Raw genomic sequence first — 21,063 nt, 5'->3', positions numbered from 1 at the left:
TCTTTGTTTGCAAGCTTCTCGTAGGACACCTGTTTAGCAGATATATCGCACATGAGTAGCTTCGGCCCAGAAACTCTTCAACATATTTTTATCTTTTAACATGCTTCTTGCTATGTTAAGAATAGTGTGATTCTTCCTTTCAGCTACACCATTTAATTGAGGAGTATAAGCTGGTGTGAATTGATGTCTGATTCCTTGTTGCTTAAGGAATTCTTGAAAAACGTTTGCAATATATTCTCCACCTTGATCTGATCGCAATGTCTTGATGAGATAGCCACTTTGTTTCTCGACAAAAGCTTTAAACTCTTTGAAAAAACCAAATACTTCTGACTTTCTTTTGAGAAAGTATGCCCATGTTCTTCTGCTGAAGTCAACGATAAAAGTGAGGAAGTATTGATTATGTCTGTTTGATATTGGATTTAACGAACCACACACATCTGTGTGAACTAGTTTGAGAGGCTTGGTTGCTCTCCAATCATTTTGTTTTTCAAAGCTGTTTCTGTGTCGTTTGCCCAGAACACAGCTTTCACATATTTCATTTGGATGATGGATGCTGGGCAAGCCTTTCACCATATTTTTCCTTCCCAATTGTTTCAAACTTTCAAAGTTCAGATGTCCATACCTCCGATGCCAAATCCAGTCTTTGTTATTGATGATAGCATTTAGACACTTTGTAGTGTCATGATGAATAGACAGAGGGAACATCCTGTTCTTCGCCATCTTGACTCGAGTCACCAACCTTCCTCGAGTGTCAGCAATAGTCAGCTACATATCTTTAAGGCTAATATTATCGCCTTTCTCCACGAGCTGTCCGAGACTCAATATGTTGGTCTTCATGTTTGGGACATAATAGACATTGGAGATAAAAGCATAATTGTCCATTCTTTTGCTTGATCAATACATCGCCTTTCCCTTGAACATGGACCTTTGAGAGATCGCCAAACAAAATATCTCCTTGAATCTTCTCATCAAGTTTGGTAAATAAATTCCTTCTACTAGTCATGTGATTGCTGGCTTCAGAATCAAGGTACCAAATATTTTGATCCAGATCGATTGTGTTGTGTGACATAAGACTCCTCTTCTTCCTCACCCTCTTCCTCGTGGAACAAAGTTTTGTTGTCCACGTCCTTCTTTGTTAAAGCCTCTTCTACCATAGCCACCATTTCTGGGTTCAAAATTTCCAGAACCTCTTCCATGAGATCGTCGACCTCATCCTTGTTGTGATGTCTCTCCCTGATCATGTCTTTCTTTGGTGATTAATAGCTTTGATTGCAAAGCTTGCTCTAATGCTTTATTATCACTCCTTCTATGCACCTTCTATTCATGGGCTTACAATGAGCGCACAAGTTCTTACACAGACATAGTCTCCAGATCTTTTGTCTCTTCTATGGCCATGACAATATAGTCAAATTTTGGATCTAAAGATCGCAAAATTTTCTCTGAGATTCTCGTGTCTGTGAGAGTCTCGCCATTCTTTCTAAGCTGATTTGCAATTATCATAACTCGTGTGTAATAATCAACAATAGTTTCTCGGAGATTCATTTTCAAAGTTTCAAATTCACCTCGAAGAGATTGGAGACGAATCTTCTTTACTTTGTCAGTGCCTTTGTGTGTTTTATAGAGAGTCTCCCAAACTTCTTTGGATGTCTTGGCAGGTGCTATGATCTCGAATGTGGATTCATCAAGTCCTTGGTATATGATGAACTTTGCTTTACAATCCTTTTTCCGATCGGATCTGAGGAGTACCTTTTGTGCTTCTTGCAAAGCAACTTCTACTTCTTTGGAGTCTAGTTTGGAATAGCCATCCTTGACGATGTCCATAACATCTTAAGCACCTAGTAGTGGTCTCATTTGAATGCACCAGTTGTCGTAGTTGCTTATGGTAAGCTTTAGAATAGTAACCTGCTCATTTCCGTTGGCCATTTATAAAAAATGTAATATTTGCCTTATACTGCCTTCTAGAGTTTGAATATTGAAAATCTGATTCTGTAGATGAGTCTAGAATGAATGAAATAGTTCGAAAGCATTATTGGATTGTCTAAATCAGGCTTTAGATACCTTCAACTTGGCTCTGATACCACTGATAGCAGGAATGGGCAGCTGAGGTCATTAGTGATGCACCTCTGTCTGATTTAATTATGAAAATTGCTATTGTTAGCTCGAATGACAGCTTACAAATAAACATTTCTTTAAAACTTTTTACTACACTTCCACTCCTTCTGATTACAAATGATGCAATACCTTTAAATAGCAAAAAAAAAAAAAACTACCTTCACTTTTCTTACACTTTTTTCTCAACTAAGCAATAACTTAAAGACCTTTTCAACAACGGCTAAAAGACTTAGTCGGCAACGACTAGCTCTTTATTTGGACTGATTTGTTATTCCCAACAAGTTTACCCTTCAGGATAAACATCAGGGCGGACCCAGGGAAGTTTCATTGGCAAGGATTTCCTTGCCCACTTTTTCTTAACAGAACCTTTGGTTTACATAAGGAAGCTGATTAGGTGGGGACTCACTGTGGCCCACCTTTATTTATGTATTCTATGTCCCCGTAATGCATCCATTTTTTCAGATCATTTCAAGGCATGAGCCAAAAATAAAGAAAATCCAATCCTCAACATGCCATGGTAAAATGTGGTGATTGACCATTAATTAGCCACAAAAGTTTTGGATGAAGCTGATATTTTTATTTTCCCTTAATCTAGGTTTATGTCACATTATTAATACATTTGATGGCAAATAAAATTAGGGAACATTATAGCAAACCTAGAAGGTTTTCAATGGTAGGGTCTCAATCACCATTGTTTATTATTTGTATGCCCTCCCTTCAAGCGGTTAAGTCATTCCTAGTTTTTTTCCAACAAGCCTCCGGCCAGAAAATCAATCGTGGGAAAAGTTGCTTCTTGTGCTCTAACAAGCTCTCCAAGGGCTGGGTCAGAGCGAATGAACGGATGCTAGAAATAGGCAGATCGAATGGCTCCCTCTCTTATCTGGGAGTCCCTTTCTCTAGAGGGAGAGTCAGAATTGTTGATTTCCAATTCTTGCAGGACAAGGTGCAGGCTAGAATCAGCGGGTGGAAGGCCAGGCACTTATCCCAGGCTAGTAGAGCTGCTTTGATCAGATATGTCTTGTGCAGCATTCCTCTTCATGTCATCATTGCGGCGGTGATCCCAGCGCAGGTCCTTGCCAAGTTGGAGCGTAGTTTTGCTAGTTTCTTTTGGGGTTAGGCTGATGGGTCTCAAAAGCTTCAGTGGGTTGCCTGGAAAAAGATCTCTAGCCCTTTTAAGGAAGGGGGCCTGGGGATTAGAAAGCTCAAACAGGTGGTGAAGGATGCAAAATATGGGGATGACGACGGGACTTGGGTTCAGCTAATGAAAGCCAAATACCAGGCTGACTTCCGGCAGGAAACTTCAACCTTCATTCTTTTTTTCTTTTTTTTTTTGCCTCACCGCTTTGGAAAAGCATCAGGGGCCTCTTCTCTCAGGTGGATGAGAACATCCAATGGATAGTTCGGGACAGCTCCAGAAGCTTATGGGATGACAACTAGACGGACCTCAGCCCCTTACTGCAAAGAACGGTCAAGCAGGTGCTGGAAGACCCCCTGGACCTGAAAATTCAGAACTTCTTGGGCCCCTTTGGCCCTTTTCCCCCTTCGTCGGTGTTTTCCTTTCTATCACAGTCAGATATCGATCACATATTCCAAGATGGGTTTGCCACCTCAGACGGTCTTGACTTTTGTATCTGGCCTCATGCCCAATTCGGTAAGGGTTCAGTTAAGTCAGCTTGGGATATTACCAGGTAGAGAACCGGTGGTAGGGACTGGATTTTCCAACCGTGGCAGAAGAAGTGGCCCCCCAAGATTTCCAAATTTATATGGAGGTTGATCCAAGGGGCTGTGCCGATGGATTCCAGAGTTTAGGACAAGGGCGTGGCTCTCGCTTCCAGGTGTAGTTGCTGTGAGATGGGTCCCAGGGATAGTTCCAGCATAGAATCTTTAGAGCACCTCTTCCTTTACAGTGCGCTGGCGGAAGCAGTTTGGTCCTATTTCAATATCGACTTCGGCATGTCGGCTCTCCCTAACTAGTCTATCTTTTCCAGGCTGAGTCAGTGGGGGAATGTTGAGCCCGCGGGAGGTAATTCTGCTCAGTCTCGTGTCTTCGTGGCCTGCTGTATCTTGTGGGAGCTCTGGTTGTCTAGAAACAGAGCTAGGTTCGACCTCAAGCTAATGAGATCCACAGTTACGATTGCCAGGGTGGATTGGTGGATTAGGTGGATGTCTGGTAGGTCAGCTGCTACTGTCAGGCCGGTGAACAGGGGAGGTGAGCTAGGGGGCCGTAACAAGGTCAGTCCTGGCCTATGGCGGTGCGAAATTGTGAGATGGACCAGGCCGCCATCCAACTGGCTGAAGCATAATATTGATGGGTCCTCCCATGGAAATCCTGGACCCTCGGGGGGTGGGGGAATTCTCAGAAATGATCTTGGGGAGTTCCAGCTTGCTTTTTGCTCGCCCTACGGGGTTTGCTCCAACAACATGGTTGAAATGAGAGCTGTGTATGGCGGTCTTCTGCTATCCCTCAACTCTGGATTATGGAATGTTGAGATTGAATCCGACTCCAAGGTTACGGTAGATATTTTGTCAGGTAAAGCTGCTTTTGGTTGGAGAATTGGCTTCTGTGTCTTAAGGATCAAAGCCCTCATGAGGAGGGGAAATATTTCCATCAAGCTCATTAGGAGAGAAGGTAATGGATTTGCTGATGGTCTGGCACGAATTGCCAGTGCGAATCAATCGTCCTTCGTGTGCCTCCACTCTCAGAATCTTCCAGCTTACATCAGAGGTCATATCTTTCTAGATAAAATAGGTCTTGGGACTATTTTCACGTCTTCGGTGGGCCTGTAAAGGGGTCTCTCGTGTATAGCTTATGATAGGCAGGGCTATCTTTTTTTGTTGTTCTTGGCCCTGCCTGAATTAGTCCAGGTTTTATATCTCCGTTTGTTTATGAATCAGGGAATCCCAAAGAGTTGGGCTCTTCCACTTTTGGAAAAAAAAAATGCCCTAACATGATATGTAAAAATGGAAGGAGAGCGTCGTAACACAACGTAGATACATCGATGGGCATTTAATCCCCACTGTTTGGTGTGGTCAACTTGAGCTTTGGATTAGCGTCATTTTAGGCTTGTGCTTTAAAATGAGCTGGCAAAATGGATGAACGGTGTGGATAAAACACATATCTTGATGGGGCCCACGTATCTTGTATTTCCAATTATAAGAATTTGAGAGTTCAACAAGAAGAAGAAAATCATATAATTAACATTACGAATAAAATAAGAAATTATTTCATCTATAACTAAAACCTAAACATATTTGAGCCATCTCTATTTTGTCATTATTTTTGTTTATGAGCCATCCCTTGGTTGGTCTAAATCTTGATCGAGTCGAGAAATTGAGGTGGTGGTTGAATTGATCTGAGTACATAATAATGTCCTCCCAAACAGAGTCTGTAAATGTATCTTCTTGAGAGTAAATCTGCATACCAGGTGTAGCGGGGAGACATTCGTTAATGGTGATGTCCATTTGATCTGGAGTGAAGTAGTCCTCCAAAACAAAGTCTGTAAATGTATCTTCTTGAGAGTAAATCTGCATACCAGGTATAGCGGGGAGACATTCGTTGCGGATGATGTTTGGTTGATCTGGAGTGAAAAATGATGTGCTCTCTTTCATAATAACTTCTTCGATTATAAGGTCTTTACTAATTTTTTTAACCACCCTCTTATTCTTATCAATTTGATTGATAGTTTCTTTATTAGTTTTCTCTGCTTTATACTTCTTGTAAATTTGACAAAGAACATATTTTTTCATCTGCAACGAAAGTTAAATTGCAATAATATTAGTAAATCAAGGAAAAAAAAGAAGAAGAGACTAATCTGTAAGAAAAATCAGTATGTCAGGGGAAAAATGACTGAAAATGTAATAGAGATTATTTATTTCACGTTACTTGGTGACCATGCAATGAATTTTACGTGAAATCATGCAGCAGGTGTTTATATACTATTTTCGGTATCTACAAAGCTGAGAGATGAATATGGGAACAAGATATATATCTTTTTCTTATTTGTTTCTCACCTTTTTGGGATTGTCATCCTGAGTTTCAGCCACCCTTTTCCCTTTCCGACCACGAGCTGTAGTTTCCATGGTGGAAGTCTTTACCACATCGAGCCTATACTCTTTCATCAGCCAATTGGTTTTCTTTCCTTTGGAATTCACACCCTTGTAGAAGAAGTTCAAAGTAATCATCTTACAACCAAGTGAGATTCCTTGATGCTCAACATGTTTATATCCGTCAGAAGATGCCCAAAAACCGTCTTTTGCTTTGCGACTTACACGCGACCCACCATGATCTTTAAGATTCAGCTGTGTAAAGAAGTACATGTTCTCCCCTTCAACCTGATACTCACCTGCAAATTATATCCCAGTTATTGGATACACATTTCCAAATTGTGTGTGTGTGTGTGTGTGTCTATATATATACACATATCCAATATATATATATATATATATATATATATATATATATATATAGAGAGAGAGAGAGAGAGAGAGAGAGAGAGAGAGAGAGAGAGAGAGAGAGAGAGAGAGAGAGAGAGTCCTTTGTTTCCTTACTTGCAAGCTCATCGGGATTGAAATCGTAGATATTGCATGGTTCAATGGTTTGGGCGGAAAATTCATGAGGGTTTTTATTTTTTTCCCTAAGAAAATACCCCATTTCAACTTCCGTCGGCTTAAAATGCCACCCTACAGATGATGAAAATGGATGGCAAGAACATCTGTTACGCAACATTTTTCAGCGATATGTGAAGACGGACGCCGCAAGAACATTTAGTAAACACAGACCCACTGGTATTGGGTATCCCAGAACAGACCAGGCTTGCATGCGGACGTGGGTGGCTTCTAGTGCAGGAAAAGCTCTGTGGGACCAACATGATGTATGTGTTTTGAGTCCGGATCCTCTGCTTGTGTCAAAGCAGGAAAATTGTGGTTGTTGCGATCTAATTACACCGTATTATTACACACTGCACTTCATAATGCATTGCTAACCGCTAACGAACCAATGAAGATATAAATGAGACGATACAGGAGAACAGGATAGTCATGCTCGACGCAGAGAGAGGATCCTTGCTCGTGTGTTTTATCCATGCCATGGGAAGGGACGCAGATTAGCCACTGACAGGTTGAGTAACGAGACCCGCTACTGAAGTGATGGCACCAAGTTCTCTGAGCCCATCATGATGTATTTTTTTGTATCCACACCGTCCATCAATTTGGAGAGGTCATATTAGGGCATGATCTAAAGAATTAGTCATATTCAAAGCTGGAGTGGACCCATCACAGAAAACGGTGGGTATAGTGACGCCCACGTTGAAACCTTTCTACGGTCCACCCAACCTGTTCATTTGTTAATGTAGACATGAAATAAGGTAAAACACAAATATCATCTTGATGGAAAACTTTTGTGACCCTTAAAAGTTTTAATGGTGGTCGCCGCTTTTCCCACTGTTTTCTGTGGTGGGTCCAGTTGGGCTTTGGATATGACTAATTCTTTAAATCATGCCCTCACATGTTCTCTCCAAATGGATGGACAGAAAAAAATACATCACGCGGGACTTACAAAGCTTGGTGAGTTCACTTCAGTATGGAATCCTCGTCATCAACCTATCGGTAGCTAATCTGCGTCACACGTGGGAATGCACCAAAACCACCCCAACTGTGTTTTTTTTTTTTTTTGTTTTTTGGGTAAGCTTGTTAGTACACCCCACTATCAGTTTTACACCCCAACTTAGTTCACAGCACCAAAACCACCTCAATTTTTTTTTTTTTTTTAAAGTAAGCTTGTTAGTACACCCCACTGTCAGTTTTACACCCCAACTTAGTTCGTGGTAGGGTCCTTAGGCTCACTCCAGTGATTCCCTCTCAAATGTTTCAACACCTGGTCGAGGGATCGAGTACCCATAGGTGGTGAAATCCCACCATGGCGAGTGTGTGTGGTGGTGTGTGTGCGTGTGTAAAGAAAGAAAAAAAAAAACAAACAAAAAAAAAGCAAAAACTTAGTTCGTGGTAAGTGCTCATACCCAAACTTCTTCGACTTGAACAGGTAGCCCCATGGTAAGTGCTCATACCCAAACTTCATCGGCTTTGAACAGGCAGGCCCATAAAAAAAAATTAAAAATAAAAATAAAAATTGATGGATGAGAAACATGAATAAAACAAAAAATTGAGATGGCCACGGTCCCACAAAACTTTTCCAGCATCAACTGGTAATTGCTATAACATGCAATTCAACTAAAATTGATGGATGAAAAATATGAATAAAACAAATAAATTGAGATGGCCCTGGTCCACAAAAGTTTTGCAGCACCGATGTGGTTCACTACAATTCAATAATTTTTATTTTTATTATCATGAATAAAACAAATAAATCGAGATAGGCCCGGTCCCACAAGACTTTTCCAGCACTGACGTGGTGATTGCTACAACATGCAGTTCATTGCAGTTCAATTAAAATTGATGGATGAAAAATGTGAATAAAACAAATAAATCGAGATGGCCCCAATTCCATGAAAATTCCAACACTGACATGGTGATTGCTATAGTATGCAGCTCAACTAAAATTGATAGGTGAAAAACATGAATAAAACAAATAAATCGAGATGGCCTCCGTCATACAACTCAACTCTCAAAACCGGCTTAATCTGTAAGGAGAGGCCCTATGTTTATTTCCATTTTGTGGTAGCTGTTAATTAAGGTGATATGATGGGTGAGGCCCGATGATTTATGAAGCCCACCTAAAAGGCGGGTTTGTACATCTTCTGTCCATATTATCAAAGATATTGCGGTGTGTACCCTCCTTTTCAAAAACAAAAAAGAAAAGAGAAATTTCCTACTGTAAGCTCCATTTACGGCCCACCAGCCATTTGAAGCCTACTTCCTTTTAGATTCCAACAATACTCCCTTGTGTACGGGCGACTTTTCACGGGACCAAAACATCCCGTCGTTCCTTCCGGAAGCCGATTGGCTGGTGTGCGAAGACGAGCGCTGACGCTCCTCGACGTGGCCCCAAAATGATGTATTTATTATATCCACACCGTTCATCCATATTTCGAGATCATTTCAGGGCATTATCGGAAAAAAAAAAAAAGAATCATGTCCAAAGATCAATTGGACCACACCACAAATAGCAGCGGGAAAATTGATTTTCACCGTTAAAAATTTCATAGGGCCCACCATAACATTTACTTTCCATCCAATCTAGTCATAAGGTCACAAAGACCTGGATGAAGAGGAAAAACAAATTTCATATTGATCCAAAACTTTTGTAACCCCTAAAAGGGTTTCAATAGTAGACGTTCAATATTCCACTGCTTGCCTTTTACAGTGTGGTCCACTTGATAGCTAAATTTGTCTTATTTTTCGTCTCAAGCCTTAATACCAGTTCGCCAAATAGATGGACGGTTCGGATATAATACATACATCATAATGGGACCCATAAAAAGCAATGGGGATCAACAGGGAAATGTTATATATATATAGATAAATATTATATATATACATAATATATATATATATATATATATATATATATATATATATATATATATATATATATATATATATATATATGTATAGAGAGAGAGAGAGAGAGAGATTTGTTTCCTTACTTGCAAGCTCATCGGGATTGAACTCGTAGATATCGCATGGTACAATGGGTTGGGCGGAAAATTCAGAGTTTTTATTTTTTTCCTTAAGAAAATACTCCACTTCCCGTGACCTCGGCTTAAAATGCCACCCTACACGACTGTCTGAGGATGATGAAAATGGATGGCAAGAACATCTGTTACGCAACATTTTTCAGCGATATGTGAAGACGGACGCCGCTGGGAAATCTCGTAAACACAGACCTTTCTGGTATTCGGTATCCCGCAACAGACCAGGCTTGCATGCAGACATGGTTGGCTTCTAGTGTAGGAAAAAGCTCCGTAGGACCAACATGATGTATGTGTTTTGAGTCCGGATCCTCTGCTTCCGTAAAAGCAGGAAAATCATGTTGTTGCAATCTAATTAGATCTTATTATTACACAATGTACTTCATACTGCATTGCTAACCTCAAACGAACCAATGAAGATATAAATGAGACGATACAGGAGAGCAGGATAGTCATGCTCGACGCAGAGAGAGGATCCTTGCTCGTGTGTTTTATCCATGCCATGGGAAGGGACGCAGATTAGCCACTGACAGGTTGAGTAACGAGACCCGCTACTGAAGTGATGGCACCAAGTTCTCTGAGCCCATCATGATGTATTTTTTTGTATCCACACCGTCCATCAATTTAGAGAGGTCATATTAGGGCATGATCCAAAGAATTAGTCATATTCAAAGCTGGAGTGGACCCACCACAGAAAGCGGTGGGTAGAGTGACGCCCACCGTTGAAACCTTTCTATGGTCCACCCAACCTGTTCATGTGTTAATGTAGACATGAAAGAAGGTAAAACACAAATATCATCTTCATGGAAAACTTTTGTGACTTAAAAGTGTTAATGGTGGGCGCCGCTATTCCCACTGTTTTCTGTGGTGGGTCCAGTTGAGCTTTGGATATGACTAATTCTTTAAATCATGCCCTCATAGGTTCTCTCCAAATGGATGGACACTGTGGATAATAAAACATACATCACGAGGGACTTACAAAGCTTTGTGATGTCACTTCAGTAGGGAGTCCTCGTAATCAACCTATCGGTAGCTAATCTACGTCACACGTGGGAATGCACCAAAACCATCCCAACATTTTTTTTGGTAAGCTTGTTAGTAAACCCCGCTGTCAGTTTCACACCCCAGCTTGGTTCGTGGTAGGGTCATTACTCTTGCTCCAGTGGTAGACTCTCAGGAGTTTCAACACCTGGTTGAGAGTTCGAATGCCCATAGGTGGTGAAATCCCACATGGCGTGAGTGTGTGGTGGTGTGTGTGCGTGTGCAAATAAATAAATAAATAAAAAAAAAAAAAAAAAAAAAAAAAACTTAGTTCGTGGTAAGTGCTCATAATACCCAAACTTCATCTGCTTTGAACAGGCAGCCCCCCATTAAAAAAAAAAAAATGATGGATGAGAAACATGAATAAAACAAATAAATTGAGATGGCCACGGTCCCACAAAACTTTTCCAGCATCAACTGGGTAATTGCTATAACATGCAATTCAACTAAAATTGATGGATGAAAAATATGAATAAAACAAATAAATTGAGATGGCCCTGGTCCACAAAAGTTTTCCAGCACTGATGTGGTTCACTACAATTCAATTAAAATTGATGGATGAAAAACGTGAATAAAACAAATAAATCGAGATGGCCTTGGTCCAATAAAACTTTTCCAGCACCAACGTGGTTATTGCTACAGCATGCATAATTGCAGTTCAATTAAAATTGATGGATGAAAAACATGGATAAAACAAATAAATCGAGATGGCCCCAGTCCCACATAACTTTTCCAGCATCAACCGGGTAATTGCTACAGCATGCAGTTCGACTAAAATTGATGGATGAAAAACATGAATAAAACAAATAACTCGAGATGGCCTCAGTCCCATAAAACTCAACTCTCAAAGCTTTTCTTCTTCAGGGTGGCCGCAGCCCTTTGTTTATTTCCATTTCGTGGTAGCTGTTAATTAAGGTGATATGATGGGCCTCACCCAATGGTTTGTGAAGCCCACCTAAAAGGCGGGTTTGTACATCTTCTGTCCATATTATCAAAGATATAGAGGTGTGTCCCCCTCCTTTTGAAAAACAAAAAAGAAAGGAGAAATTTCCTACTGTAAGCCCCATTTATGGCCCACCAGCCATTTTAACCCCACTTCTTTTTAGATTCCACGAATACTCCGCTGTGTACGGGCGACTTTTCACGGGACCAAAACACCTCGTCATTCCTTCGGGAAGCCGATTGGCTGGTGTGCGAAGACGAGCGCTGACGCTCCTCGACATGGCCCCACAATGATGTATATATTATATCCACACCGTTCATCCATATTTCGAGATCATTTGAAAGCATTAACGGAGAAAAAGAATCATATCCAAAGATCAATTGGACCGCACCACAAATAGCTGCAGGAAACTTGATTTTCACTGTTAAAATTTTCATAGTGCCCACCATAACATTTATTTTCCATCCAATGTATTCATAAGGTCACAAAGACCTGGATGAAGAGGAAAAACAAATTTCATATTGATCTAAAACTTTTGTGACGCCTAAAAGGGTTTCAACGGTAGACGTTCAATCCTCCACTGCCTTTTATAGTATGAACCCACTTGATAGCTAGATCGGTCTTATTTTTAGTTTCAAGCCTTAATACGAGTTTGCCAAATAGATGGACGGTTTGGATATATAAAATACATACATCATAATAGGACTCACAAAATGCGGTGGGGATTACAACAGGGGAAAAAAAAAAAAAAATGACACGGTCGGATGACTCGATATATATATATATATATATATATATATAAATATATAAGAGAGAGAGAGAGAGAGAGAGAGAGAGAGAGAGAGAGAGAGAGAGAGAGAGAGAGAGAGAGAGAGAGGTCCTTTGTTTCCTTACTTGCAAGCTCATCGGGATTGAACTCGTAGATATCGCATGGTACAATGGGTTGGGCGGAAAATTCAGAGTTTTTATTTTTTTCCTTAAGAAAATAATCCACTTCACCTTCCCTCGGCTTAAAATGCCACCCTACACGACTGTCAGAGGATGATGAAAATGGATGGCAACAAGAACATCTGTTACGCAACATTTTTCAGAGATATGTGAAGACGGACGCCGCAAGAACATCTACTGGGATTTTATAGAGGAGCTAGCCAAAGCACTGAACCAATAGTGGGGAATCTCGAAAACACAGACCGACTGGATTTGGTTATCCCAGAACAGACAAGGCTTGCATGCTGACGTGGACCTATGGGTTTTGAGTCCGATCCTCTGTGTCAAAGCGTTGTCTCAATCTAATTTGACCCTGACACACTACATTTAATACGGACGCGGATTGGCTACTCCCCCGTGCCATGATGGACTCGTCTTAGTAGGGGCTCTGTGGGGCCCACCGTCATGTATGTGTTTTATCCATGCCATCCATCCATTCTAACAGATCATATTAAGTCATGAATTCAAAACGGAGGCGGATCCAAGAATCAAATAGACCACACGTAACAAAGCAGTGATGACAATGATGCCACCGTTGAAATCCAAGGCTCAGGTAGATCCAAGCTCAAATATCAACTCGATCAAAAACTTTTCTGGTCTCAGGAACTTTTCAACGTAGGCAACCGATAACTATTGTTTCATGTGGTGGATCACTTTAGCCCTTAGATATGCCTCTTTTTGGTTTCACATCTTAAAATGAAAGTTTTTAACGGTGGCCATCCAATCACACTATTTCCTGTTGTGTAGTCCACCTGAGATTTGAATCTGCTTAAAATTTTAGACTACCTCCTTAAAATAGGGTAGAAAAACGGATGAACGGTATGAATATACAACAAATCATCAAGGCAGGCCCCATAGCAATGGTAACACCCTCTGAGGTGTTACCCGGTAACACCTTATCAGCTCCTGCCACGACCGAGTCCGTTATAGAGGGATACGCCATCCCCATCCACTACACGGGCGGATGCGGATTAGATACTACCCTTCCCTGTCCCATCTTGGGATAGGGTGGGGCTTTGACGGGCCACTGTGATTTATGGGCTTATCAAATACTGTTCATCTATTTTTCTATGTCATTTTAGGATATAAGCTTAAAAATGAACAGATACAGTGCTCAAGTAGACCATACAGCTGGTATTAAACACACATCAGTGAAAACTTCTTGAGAGCCGTGTAAGTTTTAGGTCAAGCTGATATTTTTGTTTTGTGTTCATCGAAGCTTACGTGACATTATGAACAGGTTGGATGACAAATAAATATCATATGGATTTTAGGAAACTTTTATTATTGCTACTTTATGTGGTGTATTCCACTTGAGAGTTGGATCTTCGTCATTTTTTTACTTATATTTTAAACTAATATGGAAAAATGGATGAACGGTGTTGATAAACTCATAAATCACCATGGCCCCTCAAAGACACAGCCTCTTTCTAGCTCAGGACAGGCTGGGGTATTACCTATTCGGCGTCCTAAAGGGCTATCTAGCAGGTTTCATGCAACACGTCTCCTGATTAACCTAACCGCGGCGTCAATGGCGGCAACATGGAGGGACACGTCGCCACTCGGACCATCTTTTCAATAGGTGTCACTAATTTCAAATCTTAATTAATTCTAAGAGAATTTACACCCGTAACTATTTTCAAATCCTAATTGCTTCTAATAGAATTTAGACGTGTCACTAATTTCAAATCTTAATTAATTCTAAGAGAATTTACACCCGTTATTGTATACATCAGCTGTTTTAGACAACCATTGCAACAGGCCAAGTTCCTCGTTGTCAAAGCATCATCCCGGGAAAAAGTCCAAATAGGCCACTAACGCTAACAATGTAAAACTGGGACGTGGTTTGGCTAGTGACCCAACACCAGCCAGCTAACTCGTGTCAAGGCTCGATAGGCCCAATATGATGTATATGTTTTATCCACGCCGTCCATTCATTTTGCCAGCTCATTTTAGGATAAGAACCCAAAGATAAGACTGATCCTAACCTGAAGTGGACCGCCCAAGCCAGCTTTAGCCTGTAGGCTCGCATCACTGATTTAAGGCTCCTCAGGCCCAAGCCACCTTCTGATTTTGGGAGCAAAAGGCAGCGTCAGTGACATTTTTTCTTAGGCCCTTTCCATCCCCAAAAGAAATCAACGAACATTCTTTTTAGGTCAGCTAGAGTACTGGACAGCACCTCCATAGCAATGAGGGCGTGGATCAGGATGCTATTGAGCACATGGGTGATGAGGGTGAGCCTCCCCGCTTGAGACAAGATCTTGTTTTTCCAAGCAGAAATCCTGGCCTGAATTTTGTCCACCATAGGCTGAAAGAGAGCTCGAGTGGGCCTACCCTAGAAGATGGGAACAACCAGGTAAGAGAAGGAGGGTGTTGCCTTTGTGAAGCCAATGATCGAGGTAGCCGCTCTGCATCTAGATTCAGGCATCGCTGACGAAGGAATGAGGAAGCTCTTTACCAAGTTAATTTTTTAGCCCAAGCACCATTCATATTGGATGAGGAAACTCTTAATTTGCTTCAGGGACCTACTGGAGTTGTTGGCGAAGAGGATAGTGTCATCCGTGAAGATGAGGTGGGATATTGGCAGGCAGTTGGGGCACGTCGTGTAAGGTTGGCATGCGCCCGTAGCAACAAGTCGTTGAAAGCCCCTACTAAGGGCCTTTGTAGCCAGAATAAATATACTAGGAGAGATGGGATCTCCTCGTCTGAGGCCCCAGGTAGAGTGAAAGAACCCCGCCACTTCACCATTAATAAGCACCGAAAACCAATAGTCTAACCAGCATCTTTGGACGAGCCGAATCCAATCCTGATGGAAGCCGAACTTAGAGAGGACTGCAATCAGGAAGGTCCAGTCGAGCCTGTCGTAAGCCTTCTCCATGTCCAGTTTCAAGAGAATATTCTCACCTCTCACTTTTTTATTGATGTCCCTGAAGATTTCTTGGACGAGAGCACTGCCTTCTGCCATGGAACGACCCTGCATAAACACAACTTGTTCCCGGGAGACAATTCTAGGAAGAATTTCTTCCAGTCTAACAACAATAATTCTAGAGAAAACTTTATACAAATAATTGCAAAGACCAATTGGTCGGAAGTCAGAAAAAGTAGTCGAGGCGCTTATCTTGGGGATGATGCATATCAGCGAGGCTGTAAGGGCTCTCGGGAGAGCTGCCCTACTGAAGAAGAAACGAGTTGCATTGAGGTGGTCCTGGCTAATCATGGCCCAACAAGCGTGGAAGAAAGCCCCTGAAAAACCATCTGGGCCTACTGCACTGTCAGCTGGGAGAATAGTGACAGCGACATGGAGCTCCTCTAAGGATGGCTTTGCTAGTAGGCGACTGTTTTCTTGAGCAAAAACTAGCGACGGAATGGAGTGGAGGAGATTTCCAATCTCAGTGGAGCCGTCCTCCTACAGAAGTTGCTGGAAGAAAGAGGTCGCTGCCTCTTTGATCTTTGCCTGATTAGAGAGCGTCGTCTCATCAGCCAGTTTGATTTCCTGGATCGTCGTCTCATCAGCCAGCTTGATTTCCTAGATTGTCGTCTGCCTGGTTTTGCTTGTTGCAATTGAATGGAAGAACTTGGTGTTGCAATCGCCATCTTGCAGTTAGTGCACTCTCGATTTCTGCTTCCAGAAGATTTCTTCATAACGTTCAAGGCGGGTGAGGGCATCTCTAAAATTTTGAACTGCTTAGTGGCTGGCCTGTCCTAGCGATTCAATGGCAGCTGCTTCTACACGGCTGAGGTCAGCAGAGGTAGCTTGGATTTGTTGGAAAATGTTGCCAAAAGTGGTCTTGTTCCAATACCTAAGCGCCCCCTTGACAAGCTTGAGTTTAGCAATAACAACTTGGATTAGATTCCTTGATGTTGGGGTTGCCTAGATAGCTCAGACGAGGTCCTGGAATCCATCATGCGAGCACCACATACGTTGAAAGGGTTTCTGGGGGGAAGGCACAGATGGAGGGAAAGACAGGAGTAAGGGGGCATGGTCCGAGTGCTGCCTCGGGAGATGTTTGACTTGGAATGAAGGAAATCTTTAGAGCCAAGGAACGTTGCAACATATTCTATCAAGTCGAGCCCACACCCTGGACTGCCCTGATTGGCTATTGCACCAAGTGAAGCGGTTCCCTGAGAAGAGGGTATCTGCCAGCCCTGCGTTGCTCAGGCCCTTCGCAAATTCCACTGCACTTTTAGCATCAAAGGTTACGGAACTACGTTTTTTTTCTTGTGAGATTACCGCATTGAAATCCCCACAAGCAGACCATGGGATGTGCGCCCCAAGTTTAGCTAGGCCAGCTCCTCCTAGAGTTTCCTTCTCAAAATCCTTGAACATTTGGCATAGACGAAAGAAATGAGAACCTTATTCGGAGTGTGGCGCAGGCCTACTTCCAAAGAGAGCATTTAGTCAGATGTTGCAAGGATGGAAGAGGAGAGGAAGGTCGCCGAGAAGACCCAGATTTTTCTGCCTTGGGCATCATTGGAGTAGGAGGAATGGTACCTAGTTTTAGGCATGTGCGAATTCTTTTGTCGTCCCTATGCATAGGCTCAAGGATGGCCAGAATTACAGGGTAATATTGCCTGATAAGGCTCTTGATGGTCCTGATTGTGGGAGAATTCCCAACCTTGCGCGCATTCCAGACTAGCATGCTATTCATTGAGCTCCTTTGTAGATATCTCGCCCTGGCGCTTCAGTATTCGTAGTCTACCATACCGGTTTACATCTGCCACTTTATACGATCTTTCAGTTCTCTATTTGGGAGGGAATAACGTTGAACCTACCATTTTCGCCGTGCATTGGATGCACTCATCTCCTCATATCTAGGTGGGGCTATGGGCAGGGTCTACCCTGTGGGAACCCAACATGCTGAGGCCTCTCCATGTGCCCTGGATTTGGTCCTCAAGGCTGATAGGTGAAAGGCATTGCGACTGAGGGAAGACCGCTTGGCAGTTGCTCGAATTGGTAGCCGCTGGTTTTGGAGTTCCTAACCTTGACACGTTCTGATCTCTCAACTGTAGGCAAGAGGGAGTAGTGAGGATGGGTTGCTGCCAATCTGGGCTTCTAATGAGCAGCCCAGGCAGACTGCGACAACCTTGGAAGTAAGGGAACAGGTCAATCATGAAGCGGCCCCTCATCCACTGGAGTGTCTCTGGTTTTCACCGCATTCCACGCCTCTACCTGGGAGTCATCAAGGTCCTCCTTGAAAAATGGTCCTTCCTTAAGCAGGCTGCTCCCTTCCGAGAGAGCTTTCCTTGGAGAGTGAAGAGCTTGGACGGGGGGGAGGAGGCGGTACAGGACTAAATGCATTGAAGGATTTCTTGGGGCTGGGCTGGCTGAGTAAGGGTGGGAGGTGGCTGAACGTTGGCAGGGGAACCTGGTGGCAGTGGAAGTGGATTTTGAGGAGGGTGGGGTTCTGCTAGAACAACGGAGGGGATGGGAAAAACTTGCTCAACCCATTGTCTAGTAGAAAGTGCGGTGACAGGGGGGGCTCCAAATAATAGAGGGTTGTTAAAGCTGGTTTCTGATTCGAGACTTGGCCAGATTGGGAACATTTTCCCTGCAACCTCTACCCCTCTTGGGGATTGGGTATCCGTCCCTGGTTGCAACACAACACGGATTCTGACGGCCTCCTTGGGTAGGCCTAAGAGAGCACTCCTCTCAACCTCTACTACCTCTCCAAATGTGTTGCCCAATGCCCTGAAGACAGACTCCATCCAGGCATGGGTTGGGATCCCCAATAGTTTGATCCATCTTCCATCTGGACTGATGTTGGGTGACCATACTTTAATGTTGAGAAGGCTCATCTTCTTGTGAAGGAGGGTATCTGCAAAGAAAGAGAGGAGAGTTATGCGGGTATTGAACCGGATGAAAAATCTATCATGACCAAGCTGTGAGATATCCACTGCTAGTGGCATGTAGTTGGCACTTAGGAGATCCTACATGAGGCTTGAAACTTGCTTGGGCCACTAGGGCTAATTTCAGCTCCCTTAGCTTCTGGGCTACACTGTGGTTGTCCGCTTTGACTATCCAGCTGGCCTTGGCAAATGATCGAGCACCTTCTCTACACTCGCTGGACTGGATATCCTCCAGCTGGCCTGATTTGGATAAGGCATTTTGGCGAGCTCCTTCCCTGTGGGATTGAGGATTGGACCTGCTGGGTGAGGATCAGTGGTAGTGGCATTTCTTCGAACATTTGACTGGCTCGAAAGGTCCTGTCCTCTAACTACCAAAACATAAGATGTAACAGTCCTTGGAGGGAACACCCTAGAAGCAGGGGCGAGAGTGCTTCCCCTGGCGCCCTGATGGGTGAAGGGGGCGGGTTGGGACCGAACCTTTGCTTTCTGGACAATGATGATGCGTCCATTTACCCTTTTTCCATTGAGGATATCGAGGGCAGGTTGCGCGTCTGCTTTGTATACGAATCTGATGAATCCATACCCACGAGAACGATTTAGGCCGGGATTAGTGGGGATGAAAGTGTCTGTGATTTTCCCGTATCTCCCGAAAATCCTATAGAGATATTCAGCCGTAATGTCGTATGTAATGTTCTCCGCAAACAGGTTGTGAAGCTGGTAACGGGTCCCCTTGGGACGGACTTGATGCCACTCGTCTTCCTCCATCACTCTTTTAAAATAATATAGACTATGTTCTTTAGATGTGGACAGTTTAACTCTTATGCTTAGCAAACTAAAGTTTGGAGATTTATCTCAACTGAAATAAGTTACTTATCTACTATTGTAGGTAGAAAAATTAACTTATTTCGTGGTATCCAAACAAGCCCTAAAAAAAGAAGTATCCAATGACCTTATCTTAAAAATGTGAGTGCCAGTAAATTAAAAGCTAGTATTATGTTTGTAAGTTATAACTTGACCAGCAGTGAATTTAAGTGCATGAGTACCAAACATCCCATGCAATTAGAGTATCAAATAAATCCTCTTTATAAGGGATGCAAAAAAAATAAAAATAAAAAATTTGGAGCAATGAGGGATCCATTAATATGAAGAAACTAATTACATTCAGGCATCACCCGGAGAAAAAGACCCAGGAAATGCCTATCATAATCTGACCCGGGAAAAAACAACTAAAAACAAAGGACCCCCTAGTAGTCTTTGATCGCCCCTAGGCCCACCTTATCAGGGATGCAAATTGCATGTGCCCACACCAACAGAAAGTTCTTGTAAGTGGAAGCTAGGTGGGGTTCATTGAGATGTTCATGAGAACATTCACTCTGTCTATCAGCTTCATAACCTAATAATAGGTAAGAAGTCCAGTGATTAGCTAGATCCAAAACTTAGGTGGGCCACTTGACAAGAAATAAGGAAAATTGAAACGTCCACCATTGAATTTTGTATTTTATTTTAATAACACACTCACACCCCCCTAAATCATCCCCTAAATCACAAGATCGATGCCTACAAACCTGTTTCCAAATTCTCTCAAGTTATAATCAGGGACATCACGGCGGACTTTTACCTTATACATGAATTAGCTGTTGCTGGGGGCCACAGGTAGTTCGCATCATTTTCCAAGGGACATGTGTTGGGAACTGAATTCAGTGAGTTGAGGAACCACTGAGGTTAGGTGAGGCCACATGGTGAGATTTGATTGAATCATATGCCATTGTTGGAAGTGGGGCCACGGAAAGCATGTTTGAAATCAGTTTTATTGAGTAGGTAATTGACTCACGTCAGTCCACGGGCTAGCCCAATGAAACATCACCATGCCACCCCTTATTGTGTTTATTGAGGGAGTTGATTAAGTGTTACCCTGGTAACAGGTTAGTTGATATTGCCATGACCCTGGGCCTACCTTGACGTATGTGTTGTATAACCATATATTTTAATATATGGTCATCCCAAAATGAAACAGATCCAAATTTCAAGTGGACCACACAGCAGGATTGAATTTCTACTAACAGTTTCTGGTGGGCTACAAAAGTTTTGGATCAAACTGATATTTGTATTTGCCATTTGTACATGTTTTTGTGACTTTATCAACAAGTTAGATTATAAATAAATATTCAAGGCCCATGGCAAATAAACAAAATGGGTGAACCCCCACATAGCATGGAGACACTGCGGCTTCTCGTCGGCTCTTCCATGGCGAGAGAATCCTGACTTCAGTTCTCGATCTCATGAAGACCAGCGTTTGATGGAACAGGGAAGAGTCAGGAACCTCAACGAAGGGGAATGGCAAACAGTTTGCAACATGTGCCGTAAGGAAGAGGAGTCCAGTTTGTTCATCGGAAACCTCCCCTTTACAATTGCAGAAGATGACCTCAAATAGAGATTCGGCCAATTTGGGGACATCTCTGATATCTATATATCGAAATTTGCAGTATT

General features: G+C 42.5%; 2 protein-coding genes across 2 annotated transcripts; both read right to left on the bottom strand.

The window, feature by feature from the left end:
- Positions 1-6,108: 6,108 nt before the first annotated feature.
- Positions 6,109-10,002, bottom strand: LOC131218178 (NAC domain-containing protein 67-like). The gene is made up of 2 exons (XM_058212858.1): positions 9,954-10,002; positions 6,109-6,455 (listed from the first exon to the last, which is right to left on the bottom strand). Exons 1-2 carry the CDS (start codon positions 10,000-10,002, stop codon positions 6,109-6,111), a joined length of 396 nt encoding a protein of 131 aa, XP_058068841.1.
- An 8,742-nt stretch (positions 10,003-18,744) lies between these two features.
- Positions 18,745-19,341, bottom strand: LOC131218177 (uncharacterized). Its single transcript, XM_058212856.1, has one exon. The coding sequence runs from the start codon at positions 19,339-19,341 to the stop codon at positions 18,745-18,747; it is 597 nt and encodes a 198-aa protein (XP_058068839.1).
- Positions 19,342-21,063: the final 1,722 nt, after the last annotated feature.

The sequence above is a fragment of the Magnolia sinica genome, chromosome 11, assembly GCF_029962835.1.
Source record: "Magnolia sinica isolate HGM2019 chromosome 11, MsV1, whole genome shotgun sequence".
Lineage (NCBI taxonomy): Eukaryota > Viridiplantae > Streptophyta > Magnoliopsida > Magnoliales > Magnoliaceae > Magnolia > Magnolia sinica.
Note: the sequence above shows the minus strand (reverse complement) of the source record. Positions and strands in the feature narration are given on the sequence as shown.

What these genes read in the sequence shown, in the direction of transcription:
- LOC131218178 (XM_058212858.1), bottom strand. Translation starts at nt 10,002, where the DNA reads ATGTCTGCATGCAAGCCTGGTCTGTTGCGGGATACCGAATACCAGAAA. An exon ending in GGATACCGAATACCAGAAAG is followed by an intron (nt 6,456 to 9,953) that starts GTCTGTGTTTAC and finishes TATAATTTGCAG; the next exon opens with GTGAGTATCAGGTTGAAGGG.
- LOC131218177 (XM_058212856.1), bottom strand. Translation starts at nt 19,341, where the DNA reads ATGGAGGAAGACGAGTGGCATCAAGTCCGTCCCAAGGGGACCCGTTAC.